The sequence below is a fragment of the Varroa destructor genome, unplaced genomic scaffold, assembly GCF_002443255.2.
Source record: "Varroa destructor unplaced genomic scaffold, Vdes_3.0 BEIS01000002.1, whole genome shotgun sequence".
In the NCBI taxonomy this organism is placed as follows: Eukaryota; Metazoa; Arthropoda; class Arachnida; order Mesostigmata; family Varroidae; genus Varroa; species Varroa destructor.
This window is the reverse complement of record NW_019211455.1, coordinates 20,462,899-20,476,700: the sequence shown is the minus strand read 5'-3', so window position 1 is coordinate 20,476,700 and position 13,802 is coordinate 20,462,899. Positions and strand designations below refer to the sequence as shown.

At 41.5% G+C, this 13,802-nt stretch overlaps 1 protein-coding gene across 6 annotated transcripts in view; it reads left to right on the top strand.

Annotated features, from left to right (window-relative positions):
- LOC147757494 (uncharacterized) overlaps positions 1 to 12,522 on the top strand; it is a 36,355-nt gene extending 23,833 nt beyond the window's left edge. For 2 of the 6 annotated variants that reach the window (XR_015320922.1, XM_086979956.1), the window contains 2 exons: positions 5,010 to 5,097; positions 9,354 to 12,522. Coding sequence is in view for 3 of the 6 variants with exons in the window: in XM_086979956.1 (XP_086836082.1) it covers positions 5,010 to 5,097; positions 9,354 to 9,382 (117 nt within the window). In the remaining 3 variants the exon portion in view is untranslated. Of the gene's footprint in view, positions 1 to 1,807; positions 3,004 to 5,009; positions 5,098 to 6,358; positions 8,006 to 9,353 lie in introns of those variants that run through there. The other 4 variants (XM_086979955.1, XM_086979951.1, XR_015320918.1 and 1 more) reach the window with 2 other exon arrangements.
- Positions 12,523 to 13,802: the final 1,280 nt, after the last annotated feature.

Genomic DNA, 13,802 nt, shown 5'->3' with positions numbered 1-13,802 from the left:
TATCTAGCGATATGACAACAAGTCTCCAACATGACGACCGCTGACTATAGCACATGTTTGAAACCCACGTACAAATTGCGATTTTAAACATTTTAACGGCCCAATAAATAACTAATGCCATCCACGACCGCAGCTAGCGGGCTCGATGGCTTATTGTTTCGGCTAGTGCGTATATTTCACCCGCTAGCACTGTCTGGGTTTATATATCTGTCTAAACCGCTTTTAGCGACGGAACATAGAGCGTGGGTGGAGTGAGCCTACATATTTTATAGCGCTACCACCAGACCGATGTACACCTTTGGGAGTCCTTACACGCGAGCGTACGCGGTCATGCGGCCACATCGGAAGCCATATGGAGTATTTCATGAGGGATAAAACTTTACTGAAATTGCGCTAGTGGCGGAGTACAATTTGAGTAATGGTAATCTCAAATCCGGCCTCCTTTCTTCCTGGTCCTACTGAAAACGGCATAAAACTAAATCCAGCAATTCCCAGAGAGCGACTGTGATGGCGGCTCGTTCGCTTAGATTTCTGCTGCAGCCAGCTACGACAGGTGCAGGTGACGGGGAGCAATACAAGATAGCTTTTGATTGTATAGTAAATGAACAAGGCAGGTGAGCTGCGGACTGTCCTGTCTGATAGAAGCTATAAAATGTTCTCGACAGATTAGTGAGTGCAACCTTGATACTGGTCATTGCTATGCGTTACGGCTCGATGTATATAGTCATAGAAAACATTTAACCGAACATAATCTTTATTGAAATCTAGAAGGATGCAGCGTTGTTTTACTAGGAGCTTGACCTAGCATATATCAGCTATGTACGTTGCTGAAATAGGGTTCTGCGAACGGAAGTGTCGTCGATCGCTGTTGCAGATGATTGACTCCATAGCGACTACATTGTATAGAATAAACTTCGGTCTGGTTTAGACTAGCGGGCATTCCGTATCGAGCGGCCTGAAGCTGTTATCGTTAGATAGCGACACAATTGTATGCTACGAAAAAACAACACTGGACGGTGCAACCGCTGTTAATATGCTATGAATCGACATAACGACGGTAGAATCCAGTCGCTTATTTTTCGCTTATCTACTCGCCCCACGTCTGTAATCACCCCGTGTCCGCCGAAGATAACCTGGCGTAGGACAATAGTGCTAATAGATTCGATGTGCCAATAGCAGATCAATGAAATAGAGTGCATTTTCCCGTCGTGTGGCGATGATTGTCACTAAGGACCAGCGAAAAAACAGACTCAAATCTCCGGAAAACACCTGCACTGTCCTGCGGACAATATAGCCTACAAACAAATGTGAGCACGGTGCTGTTTTTTTTTATGTTAGTGTAGACCCTCGGCTCATAAGGAGAAATAAGCCGATGACCAGGCTAATGTTTCTCTTTGACGTGGTGACGGATTTGCCCAGCTTGACAAAGCCATTACTGTGACTAGGGGCGATAAATACAGACAACACTGTTAAATTTTTAACTAAACAGCCTTTAGAATCGAAGGGGAACACATCTGCTAATTCGGCTACAAAAAGCTACATCATGTCGCCGGCCGCAGCGACCTTCAGGCCACCTGATATAATATAGACACTTGCTGCTTTAACTTCATTCTATATGTAACATCGCATTGCCAAATCAGAAGACCGTCATGTTCATCGAGCAACTACAATATACTTTACTAGTTCTCAAATATGGTTATTTTAGTCATAACTCTATCTGTTTTAATAGCAACATCACTTAAACGATATAATTTATTCCTCACGCTAACCTTCCCTTTTCCTCTCGCTCTCTCTCTCTCTTCTTTAGGAGCGAAAAGGTTTTTATAATAAGTCAACGCGACTGCCGTCCTCCAAGTCCGGCCGTCCCCCTACACCCTGCCCTAACTGTCCCGCCCTTAGGAACCCACTTTCGGCAACAGCGCAAACATGAGCTGTGACAGTGGCAATGGCAACGACTGCCAATGCGATCGTCATTTTATGGTTTACAGGCTACGTGACGATTTCACGGGGCCAAAACAGTCGTTCCTCAGCCGTATGAGCCAAGTCCATCCATGGGCGTCTCTGATCATCATGCACACGCGTACAGCAACTGGATCAGGCTTCTACCGAGCCATCTGCCCAGGCAAGCGGGCGGTCGAGCAACCATTCTGTCATATGGTCATCACCGACACAAGCATTGCTTAATACACTCGCCGTTCATGAAGTTGACACTGCGGTCGTGGTCAGATTCGCCTATTTCGTTTAACGTCCCTTCACCCGTTTCGCGTAAAGCCGGCGGTGTCCTGTATCAACAACGTAGTCCTAACACATCGGCCTGTCGGTGCCTCGCCGTCAGAACGCTAGCCAAGGGTCTATGAAGGCCATTGTGCTAGCTGTTTCTAGTTCCTATTGATATTGGCTACAACTAGTGCGAAAGCCAGTAAACCTGCCTAATCGTAGAGCAATAGAAAATAGAATAGGTCTGGACTACAACGGGACCAAAGACCCGCTTATGATTGCGCTGCTAGGTCACTGATTAGGTACGATGATAAGTGCGGAAAGACAAGGGGCGGGACGACTCGGCCGGGGGGTGCAGTTTATTTCTGGGTGACAGGGGCAAATCAGTGTGAGCAGTCAGATGGACAGTATATATAGTTGTATATTTTGGATACTCTGTCAGGTATATATACTTGGCCTTGTTAAGGACTGTGTGATACAGCAAGGGGGGAACGTTTTAGAACATCTATTTTCATAGATTAGATATGAAACATTGAGATCTAGATTAATGTATGCTTATTTTTTAATAATTAACGTCATTTTTGTATTCGGCTTTTTTTTCTTGCGTTTGTATAGGTATAGTAGATATAGTATCAACTTAGTGATTTTAACGACCTCTACAATATAACTGTTCCAGATTTGAGGCAGAAAAATAGCATAAAAATAATATATGCTTAACTTGTTTAACAATTTTATTAGCTCGATTTTACTCAATATTCGCAATAAAAACAGATTTATCGAAAAATACATCTGCTGATTATCCTTATTATCATCTGCCGATATTATTATTGAATATCATCCATCAAACAGCTTTATTGCGTCCGCGCCAATAAAGTAGATATGACAAAATTAGTATCGTATTATGCCAAAATTACTCTTCTGCAAGGTAAAAGGATGAAAAATTTAACTGCTTGAAGGCATACGATATAGCCTCGTTAAACTTATGTGTAAAAAAGAAGTTCGTAACCATTAAGTTGTGGGTAGAGTCTCAACTTTGAAGGTCGTCCATTTCAAACTGCCACTAGTTTGTCGCGGACAAAAGAAATAGACCAGTTGAAGAGGGTCATCTAAAAAATATTTGGCTAACCTTAATTTACGAAAATAAAAAAGTGTCAATTTAAGTTGAAACTATTGTAGAACCGATCTCGGTTCAAATATATGTATGTAGTGCATGTCAAAATGACGATTGGTACACTTACACAGGATACAAACTATGCATAGACCATTTACTACAAAACTAATGGGAGCAAGACTGATTATTTTTTAGATATAAACAACTTTTATTTTTACGAGAAACATATACCGTTCGTCATTTAGAGCTTGAAACACAACCACGAACCCTATACTCTATGCCTACTTTTATACACGATCATATGTTGTAGAGATCTAAAATAAAGACTGTCAAATCGTTAGGTAACTTTTGCTCTATCCTATATATAGTTGTAATACGTTAATAATTATAGAACTTCAATATAACGTTTAGGCCAGCTTGTCTGTATATAGCTATAAAACATTTGTGAACTGCTTAATTTTGGTCGCCGCTGCACCGACGCAGCTTAGCGCAAGTCTCCCTCTCTGTCTTTGCTAAAAAGTCCTCATTGAGCAGCCGCTGATGCTGTTCTTTGCGTGTAAGCACTCATCCAGACGGTTAATGGGTACGGGATTGCACTGACAGTGGGCGGTTAATGGAATGTTCATTAATGGGGCCTCGATCTCCCTCTTCTGCCCCGCGTCACATATTCACATGTCCCCTCCATCTTTCAAGGGAATGTCAGTACCCCCAAAAACACAAACACTTCTCAACAAACGCTGTGAAGAATAGAAGCCCTCATGGTGATTTGTGGTAACAGCAAGCAATTATTGCGAGTGAGAAGTGATTGTGTAGAAATCAAGCGAACTAAGAAGACGTGTTTCAAAGAAAAGTGTTAGGTAGTTGGGCGAGCGTAGGGTCGTCATCGGTGCCAATTCTAAAGGCTGTTTCACCAGGAATACGCTATTGTTTATTAGAAGCCCGTACATGAACGATATAATTTAATAATCTAAAGTGATACACTTCAAAGTATCCAACCGGAATCATCTCAATAGTAGCTTTGATGAAGTTAGATTAATTTCAACGTATTGAGTTTGCATATAGATACTGCTAATGACTGGGTTCCATATAACTTGCGCAAAAAACAATTAAATATATGAGTTTTCATTTCACATTTCTTAACGCGATCTTATATTTTTACAATATAATATAACATTACGAATAATTTATAAATTCAGTGGATTTATAATAATATCATGCGGGTTAACTTATCTGCACTGCATGAGACGTTCGTCTATATGTTCTTAATGTTTTGGCCAAATTACTAAAGTTATAGGATGAGTCTCAGACAACGCTAAAAATATTATTTTGGCATAAAAAGTTTCATCTTATTTAGCGCTTCAGGCATAATCTATTGAATGCTATCGAAAACTACAACAGCTATCAACATTAGTCTTAGGAAAAACGTCTAAAAGGATAAACGTATAATACGCGTACTTACGTTGATGCAATAGTCGCTCGTCAAAGCCAAGTTCTTCAAACTGTGTATATTGTCACATTTATTTATTGTTCATTCATTGAATTTTGTGAATATTCTGTCACCAAAGACGCATACAGCTAGGTTTTATAACAGTCGTACACATGCTATCCCCATTCGTGCAGTGCTCGTTCGCCAGTGGGCCGCCATCACTCAATGTAATCGTTTGTGAAATTTTTCATTCAGGTTCTCTCTCCCCAAAAAATGTACCCAGCAACCGTTATGTTAGCCCGCAGCAACCGGCCAGCCGCCCCAGATCTACCAAAACTACTAGGTAAGCGTACGATGATTGAAGCTATGCCCCGAACCACCTCGTAAAATCGTCTTGTCCGTTTCTGCAGCGCTCCACCTCCTTCTTCTCTCTCTGGCCAGCGTCCTTTTCCGCTTTTACTTCCTATTCCTGTCGCTCGCTCGATTTCAGTTATTGCTTGTGCGTCGCCGCCGCGGCTGCTGATTCTGCTGGCATCGACCAACGTCGCTGCCGAGGCCGCTAGCAACGCAGCGGTTGTTGTACAGTTCGCTGCGCCCCCTTGGCTTGCTGCCTTTTGCTTGAGAGTCCTCGTTCGTGAACAAACGGCGCTCGAGAAACAGATCTCCCACGTGAACTTTTCCATCTCGCGTCGTTCAAGCGGAAAATTGACCAGACGTCATAATAACATAACATACCGAATAACATAGACACTTCAGCTTGCTCGTTCCCCGCCATACGTGAACCTCCATCAGGCCAATTCTTCCGAGTCGCATGGCCAAAGTCCTCACGAAGAACCAGAGCCTGGATCTTTATGAACCGCCTCTGTTGGCCAGCTTACCAATTTCTCTTCGACTAAGACGCCTTTGTTAGCCCACCTCGATCCTGCCAAAATGTCAGGGGTCAGCAACGACAACAACAACAACAACAACAACAACAATAATATATAGCAACAATAACACATTGGCTTAGCCTGTCTGCATCGTATGCATAAATGAACGCGCTTCCGCACGATAGATGAGCAGGCCAAATATAAGGCTTTTACTACCTATACTGCCAGCTAAGGTGGAAAAAGCATGTGGCCTAAAAATTGATCTTGGAAAAGATGAATATGTCCTCTTTGCTGGTCGACTAGAGCGTTGATCAGTAAATGGACAGAGTGGTAAGTTAATTTTCGTTGAAGTTGGGTTTACAATGGTTGCCACTACTGTGGCAAACAAAAATGGGTCTAAGGAACTCGAAAGTCAACTAAACGCAAATGTTTTTTCTTCGATATCATGATGTTCAGTTCTCGTACAAGTGAATTTCAAGCACATATGCGTAATTGGGAAGAGGCGCCTTTCAAAGGAAGGAAGATGCAAGGAATGCTATTGCAATACCGAACATATTTGATACAATGAAACACTAAATAAGAAACTTAGCTTCACAAGTATGCTGTAATAATGATGACAGGTAGGAATTTTGGTTGTTAAGACAAGGATCCCTGCGGAACCCAGGCAGGGTCCAGTTGCGTTGACACTGCGAATCTGTTAATCCGTATGTTCATCATCAAAAATACCACCTTCAGTGCATCGATTATGGGCTTCGAGCAACCATCATCGTGTCCTGGATGAGCGGCGGTCACATGGGTGTTACGAAACGGACAATAGATCTTGGGTTCATTCTCAACAAAGCCGTCCTATATCGAACTATTCCGAGGGAATCTCAGACGGTCACGTCATTAGTTCAAACCTGCCATCAGGAATCCCCAGAAATGAGGAAAACTGTTCGTCGATCAATGACGGGTTATTTTCCGGACCAGGGGATATAGACTAAAGCACGCGACTACGCACACGGCTAGGGCACGTGCCAGCTTACGAGGGAAAGCCGAAAAAAGAAGTCCCGTCCTATTCCATGGACCTGGGATCTATGAATTCGCTGCTAGAAAAAGACGGAAATTGGCCCCGCCCCATCACTAAGCAGAGAACACAGTCACAGTCGCGAATACTGCTACGACAGCAAAATTTGCTTTGGGATGGCAGGGAGCCTCGTTGTTTGAGCCTGCCGTCGCGGGCTCATGCAAGGCGCCGACAATGAAGTTATGCAACTCCTTAGTCGGTTTCGGAAGGAACGAAATCGCGCCCGACACACAGGAAAACATTATACGGAAATCTGGACATGGAGTAAAATTCACTGGAGACAAGTCACAGAATGAGGCCATCGCACCTGAGAGGTGTAACTGAGTTGTAATAATGCAAGCATTATAATATCAGCCTATGAACAAATATACATCTGTAACTAAAACGGGTAAAAGCGAGCGATCGTGAAGCGCTCGACCCTGCCAGTCAATAATAAAGCTAAGCCAGTCCGCTTTACTTATATGGTTGACTTACAATTAAAACAATAGTAAGTACTGGAACAACCACCTAATCGGGAGCAACTTCAAATAAAGCCAACAAAAGCAATCTTAAGTACTTAATATCTATACATTTAAGCTAGATTAGAGACAACAACAATAGGATCGGTTTCTCCGGATTTCTTTGTTTTATCCACTTGACCTATCTTACTTATTCACAAATATTTGGTCCTAAACCCAAAATGACGCGGGTATTTCTTTTCAAGGTAGTCTACCGTCTGTGGATGATAGTAAAGCACCTTGCTGTTAGGTACTTTCATAAAAAAGGTTCAACGAATTTTTGTCACATCGTTTGGAGAACCTATCGGCGTCATGATTTTTTTTATAACGCGATTATGTTATTAACTACGTCGATAAGAGAACCGTCCTGCTAAAACTACATGTCTTGCAAAACGTTTTCAACGATGTAGAGTGCAAGAAAGCCCGAGATCATCTCCTCATAGTATTAGTTTCGTTAAAAGGAGGACCAATGATGCTTCTGGCTTACATATTGCTCCAGAAAGCGTTTTCTTTGGGATTTAAGTCCCTTCCCAATGCCCTATCTTTGTTTCCCTGCTCCTCCCTCTACATGAGAATCGTTGAATGTAGTTGCCTAGAAGGAGAAAGGACCAGAGGCCAAAAAAGTAACCAAAAAATAAGATAAACGGGTAACAATGGTTGAAGTGTCGCTCATTATGCGGAGATTGAGCCGTCACACTTGACATTGAAGGTCGGGTTGGGCCCAGTTGTCCGTAAGTAGCTTGCTATGGTTGACGAGCTGATTTCTGTTTCTTGGATGATGAGCGCCTCTATGTCGTCGAATTTTATTCGCGGCAGTCAAGCCGGTCTCAGAAATGATCGATGCAACAAGTACATCGCTTGATGTAATTATACGCATCTGCATCAGAGTAAGTTAATTTGGATACGTGGATAATACGTCTCGCTGATTCTCTGCCGACGTTCCGGGTGACAGTCCTAACACAGACAGGTTTATTTTACAGTTCTTTCAATCGCCTACCATTTCAATATATAGCGTTGCAAATATCGTATATACAACATGTAGGATATTCTGAAGGAGCCACAGGTGTGGAGAAAATTTGCTAAGGTTATTGTTATCCGTATAGCTAGAAGGGTTAGCCGTATTTGATTAAATGGACGCAGGCATATTCGACTTGTACTCCCAGGTATATATATATATATATATTGCAATGGAAAAAGGCCCTTAAGCCCTATTGGTGGTCGCTCATCCAATCATGTGGCTCAAAAAAACTACTGGTGTGTGAGCGATCATTAAATGGAATAATAGGCACCGTGTCATGATATTGATCTATTGTACATGCGTACAAATTAGTTCTAATCTACTTACTGATTGCATTTGCTTATATACCTATCTTTGTTTCGAAGCATTGAATACCGTTAAGCCTCATGGTATAGAACGCCTCATATCGTCAAAGGGCATTTTTGCAAAAAAATCTTACTCGGTCATCGGCATCGCTGCCTTAGTAATTTAAAAGCCCTCAAGGTACAATGCAAAACTAGTTTGGTATGGCCAAAACGAAAAAGCATGATTTAGCTTAGCTTCTTACTGTTTATTGGTCCACTTAGTTCGATTGCAACAATAAAATACTTAACTATATTTCGTAATCAAACGAAGCATAATGCCCTATCCCGAGACTGGCTTATACGTGATAAAGACAATAAAAATAACAACTTCGAATCCGTTTCATGTTCACAGTTGTGTCCACATACACAGTGTTTGAAATGTTTCTACATGCACCTAGATAAGGTACCAGCCCGCCTACCCTGTTTTGCACGGGACTTGAAATTCAGCGAATATTCTACAAGTGATCACTACCTTATTGTCACGTTTTTACATCTGTTACATATACGCTTTCTGTCATCTGTAGCATATTCTAGCAGTTTTCCATATACACACAACTGTATAATTTGAGTGCGTGCGCTTCATTCAGCGTGATGTTGGTTGAGTGGTCGCGCCGCTTCGCCCCTTTTTCGACCAGCAGCTGTGTAGCTTCGGCAGTAGCGGCACGCAGGCCGTGTTGTCTCGGTTAGCGTTACCGAGGTCGGGGATGCGTGGTAGTGGGTATACAAAATTAAATAACAGATATCAGTCTATCTTTATGTGTACTATTCTCTTTGCAGCAAAATCTAACAAGTCGTTTTCCTTTAGGAAGTGACGCATTCGAGAAAGAAGAATGAACTATTCCCGTGCTTGTTAGGCCTAGACGAGCAGCATTGGCGGTCGTAGGCTAGAAGCAAAAATCAAAAAATAAAAAGAAGAGTGCGCCAGGCTGGCGGGTAGGAAGTTTCCAAGCGCCAATAAAACTGGAATCACGAGAGGAAGACTCACGTCGACATCATATCGCCACACCCCAAGTTCGGTTCCAGTGGCTCCTGCCGTCGACAGGATACGCTTGAACAGCACGAATAGGAGTCCCCCTTGACACATGTGTCCCAGAAACGGACCCATCTCTGTCACTTCTGAGGGGTAAGAGGCCACCGCTAGCGTCTCTAGATTGCCCTTCTCCATTTCGGAGAGTAAACGAAATAGGCGATGCTTAAAAGCCGATAGATATAGAGGCCACGCGGACCTCTGCAGAGTCCTACGGTCTTACAGAAGTATTTCCGAGTACGTGCGTATATGTCAGGGTCGCTCGCAGGTGCTTATGCCTTAGCAGAACTAGAGGCCGGTGCTTCTCACGAACCTCTGCATGACGTGTTTCATATGCTCCAAATATTGCTATTGCCCTTGCCTGTGATGCGACGGCCTGGCACTCTACGTGAGTGCATCAGAATAGAACGTCTTACTACAACATGTAAAAGAAGGGAAGTGTCTTCAGTTTGCGGGGCCTGCTTGTCAAAGTAGGACAACTGGATCGCTCGAGGAATCAGTAAAGCAACTTGGCTATTAACTAATGGTTATCGGCGACAGTAACAGATGTACCGACAAAGTGGCTAAGGTGTGCCAAAGAGGCAGAGATCCTCACATCATTCGTATAATGCTTGACCAATGTATCATTGTCAATAACGCAGTGACATTAACAGCGGTTGCTGTGGTTAAGTGGTGCTTACAGGAAGAATGGGGAGTACAATTAAAATCGCTCCCTGTGTTGATTACTGAAGATGAAAATGCGTCGCTTGAATCATCCGTAAAATTAAGCAATGCGCCGAATTGCATTCTACATTGTACATATATTAGATATAGTGACATATATATGGACCCCAATAATTTAGTAAGATCTTCACAGCGGTGGTAGGGGTGTGATAGGAAGACTGCGTTTGTAAACACGGCGGCCAGTAAGTAAGGAGGTCATGGTACTGACATTGGCCGCAGATGATTTTGGTGACTACAATGTCACTTTGCTAAAATGAATCTGTGTGCCGCCATTGAGCTGATGAGACAGTAACGATATTTCGTTAATACAAAAACTTCAATCCGAAATAAAGCCGATATATAAAGTACAATAAACTTTATAGAATGACTGGATCTTAAATTGCCAAATAGCAACCTAGATTAATTAGCTTCTTCTTACATTTTTACAGATGATATTTATTATCGGTTAATTCTATAATACAAAATATGTATGTTTCTATTATAACACGCACAGGCTTTATCTCTAGCGTCTCCATGATACTGGACAAGCTGGCGATTCCCTGAAAATCACCGCTTCGCTTGTAAGTATACAATTGTTTCCTTAAGAATAGATCCCCACTTTAAACTGGTTACTAAGTATCGCGTCACAATAAACTCTGACCCAAGTTTTGGTGGCCGTCGTACTAGAGCGTTGGAAGACCAGAATCTTTCTCAAGTAATTCAAAAATGTAGCATGTTATTACGGTACATGTTTTCTGAGAGGAAAATACTTTGTAGCATAGGATTGACTAATGATTCTTATCGCAGATACAGCGGAAATGTGGTGCATCTGTCACTCATAAAAGTTACGCAAATGATACACACCGGAGCACTGCTTGAGGATTTGTAAGATATATGGTTTTAATTGAAGTGTAAGGCAAAGTGCAAACTGGCCAGACCCAAGCTATAGAGATGATAGCCTCGATTTTCTTAAACATTGTATTTTTTCCGTATGAAGTTACATGAGGGAATCAGCCATCAGACGAACAGTAACCTAGCGACCCTCAGGCTGATGCCTGCATTTGTGGACTGGATTTGTCGATAACGTATTGCTGAGAAAAGAAAAAGCTAAGCATAACAAGGGCTCTGTATGGGGCAAATCTGTTGGGAAGATTAGGAAAAAGAAGGGGAGGAAAAGGGTCAACACAGCAATCTTTGGTAAGCGTGGCAGAGAGAAAAAAAATAATAATAATATAATTTAAATGGTCGGAACCTTCTAATAAACATCATTGTAATTAATCTGACAATAGAACACTTGTATAATACCAACTATCACGGTTCATATAATGATTGAAAACTCGATTGATGAAAAGACTAACCAGGCTTTTGAGACAAATTCTAAGCAAGTTAACATTGGCGAACTAATAACACCAAGGTACCGAGGATATATTAGTGTCCAAAGTTCTTTATCTCAGAATTAGAGTATAACTCAGTAAGCCTGCTCGACGAATGCAAACCCAAATGCAAAATTTTCCATATTGCAGCTTCGGGAGAATTGTCTCAAACCTGGCTTTGTCTATGGCCGACATTCTCGCCGTAGTTAATTTAAGTTAGATAATTACATATTGAGTTTTACAAATGAAAGAAACTTAGAACGTTAGTGATAAGCTGAATAGGGGCGGCTGGCAATGCGAATCAGATCTAACAGAACGGTATAAATATAAATTTGCCATATAAAACGCAAATACTTATATATTGTATGAACACACTTAGCGAAATATGAATTCTAGCGTTATCTGCATCATTTTCTGTATCGAATTTTCGAAGAGGGCAAAAAGGAAATAAAGAATTAACTTAAAGAGAGGCTTAGCTTAAAAAAGACTTAAAAAAGGCTTAGCTGAGATTTTTGACTTCTCTGAGCAGGCCCTGTTGGCGTTCCTACGGTCGTCACAACGGGTCACGAGCTTTCAATCAACTTCAGTGAATTTAAATGTTTGCTAAAGGTATGTGCGGAACCGGCGTCGCTATTCTAACGGTTCGAACCAATAAGCGAAGTTTTAACAATTACTGGGCTGGACAAGATAATTATGTCGAAGCCCTGGTACGTATTAGGTCAAGATAATTTGTGCGTATAATTATTTTGTTTATAAAATGTTTGGAAATATATTCACTTTATAGCGACATCAAAATGCACCTCATCGAGTTTTGAGCATACGTAAACGACGTCCTTTTCGGTGATTCTAATAATATTCCATAAGCTCTATAGTTTTTTTTTAATTAGATTTTTCACTAAAGGTCTTATATACTATACTGCAAGGGCTTAAAGGAGTTGAGATCACTTATCTGGTGGCTCATAGATGAGTCTGAGAATTTCCTTAACGCTCCGTTGGATACATATTACCATATCGATAAATAGCTAGGTTCAGGGTCTTGAGTACGTTTCTTCGGTAACGGAAGTCCTTCGCTCCAAATGTTTACCATGTAAGCTTCGAGAAGGTATTACGTGGTATTAACAACCAATAGCCTAGGTTGTTACTGAAATGTTAGGAAATCGTCATTGAATTTAAGGAACTGCATCAGCTGCGTGGATAATAGTTGGATTGTTTCAGTCACGTTGCTCGCCTGCAATGCGACGGACTTACGTAAACCGGCGGAACGTAAATCACCTTCCAGGCCACATCTATCTTTAAAAAAAACACTATTGAAATTTTGATAATTTTTTACCTTAGAATTAAATCTAGCGTCCTCTTACATTAACATCCAAAATAACTGTATGCAAAAGTGCGATGAGCTTTAGCTCTTTTTTTTTCCCTAATTATTACTTTCAAATGTTATTTTAGCATAGTAATAATAATAATCAACTCCGTTGCCTGAGCTTTTTATCAGCAAGCTATCACTGACAAGCTGCTACCATTAACACAAATAAAGTGGAAAATTCTCTAAAACGGCTCTATGGCCTGCGCCGCACTCTAACAAGCGCGTGAGGACCTCAATTAGGTCACACCGATACAATTAACAAGAAAACAGGGTCGATATTGCTACATCCCACTAAACTACTTATGTCAGGCACCACTGTTAAGTACCACACTTTAACTGGGCAGAAAAGGGTGAAATCGAGGAAAGAGATATCTGATGAGTAAAATCTTGAATGACTGGAAAATCTTCTTGGAGCAATCAATAGGAGAGCTGTAAGTTATAAGGAGTGGATAATATGGGATATGATAAAGCAACTGGCAAAGAAAATCTTTACTGATCAGTGTGGTCAAGGTTGAGGACTCAGACTGTAGTCCGACGAAGCATGCTGCGAAGATTTAGACCAGTCAGATTTCTTCAAGATCGAATGGTAAGCAAAGAGACAGAAGCGAAGTTTACGGAATTAAAGGACACCGAAAAGAGTGTTCTATACTTAAGCTCAAGACTATGGATGAGCACTTGGATGAGGTGAGTCATGCCAGTTGTACTCAAATTGTTTTTTGTCATGAGCAGCTGTTCCATAGAAACTCTAATGGTTTTTATTAGAATAATTATCCTCTAGTTATCCTTTCA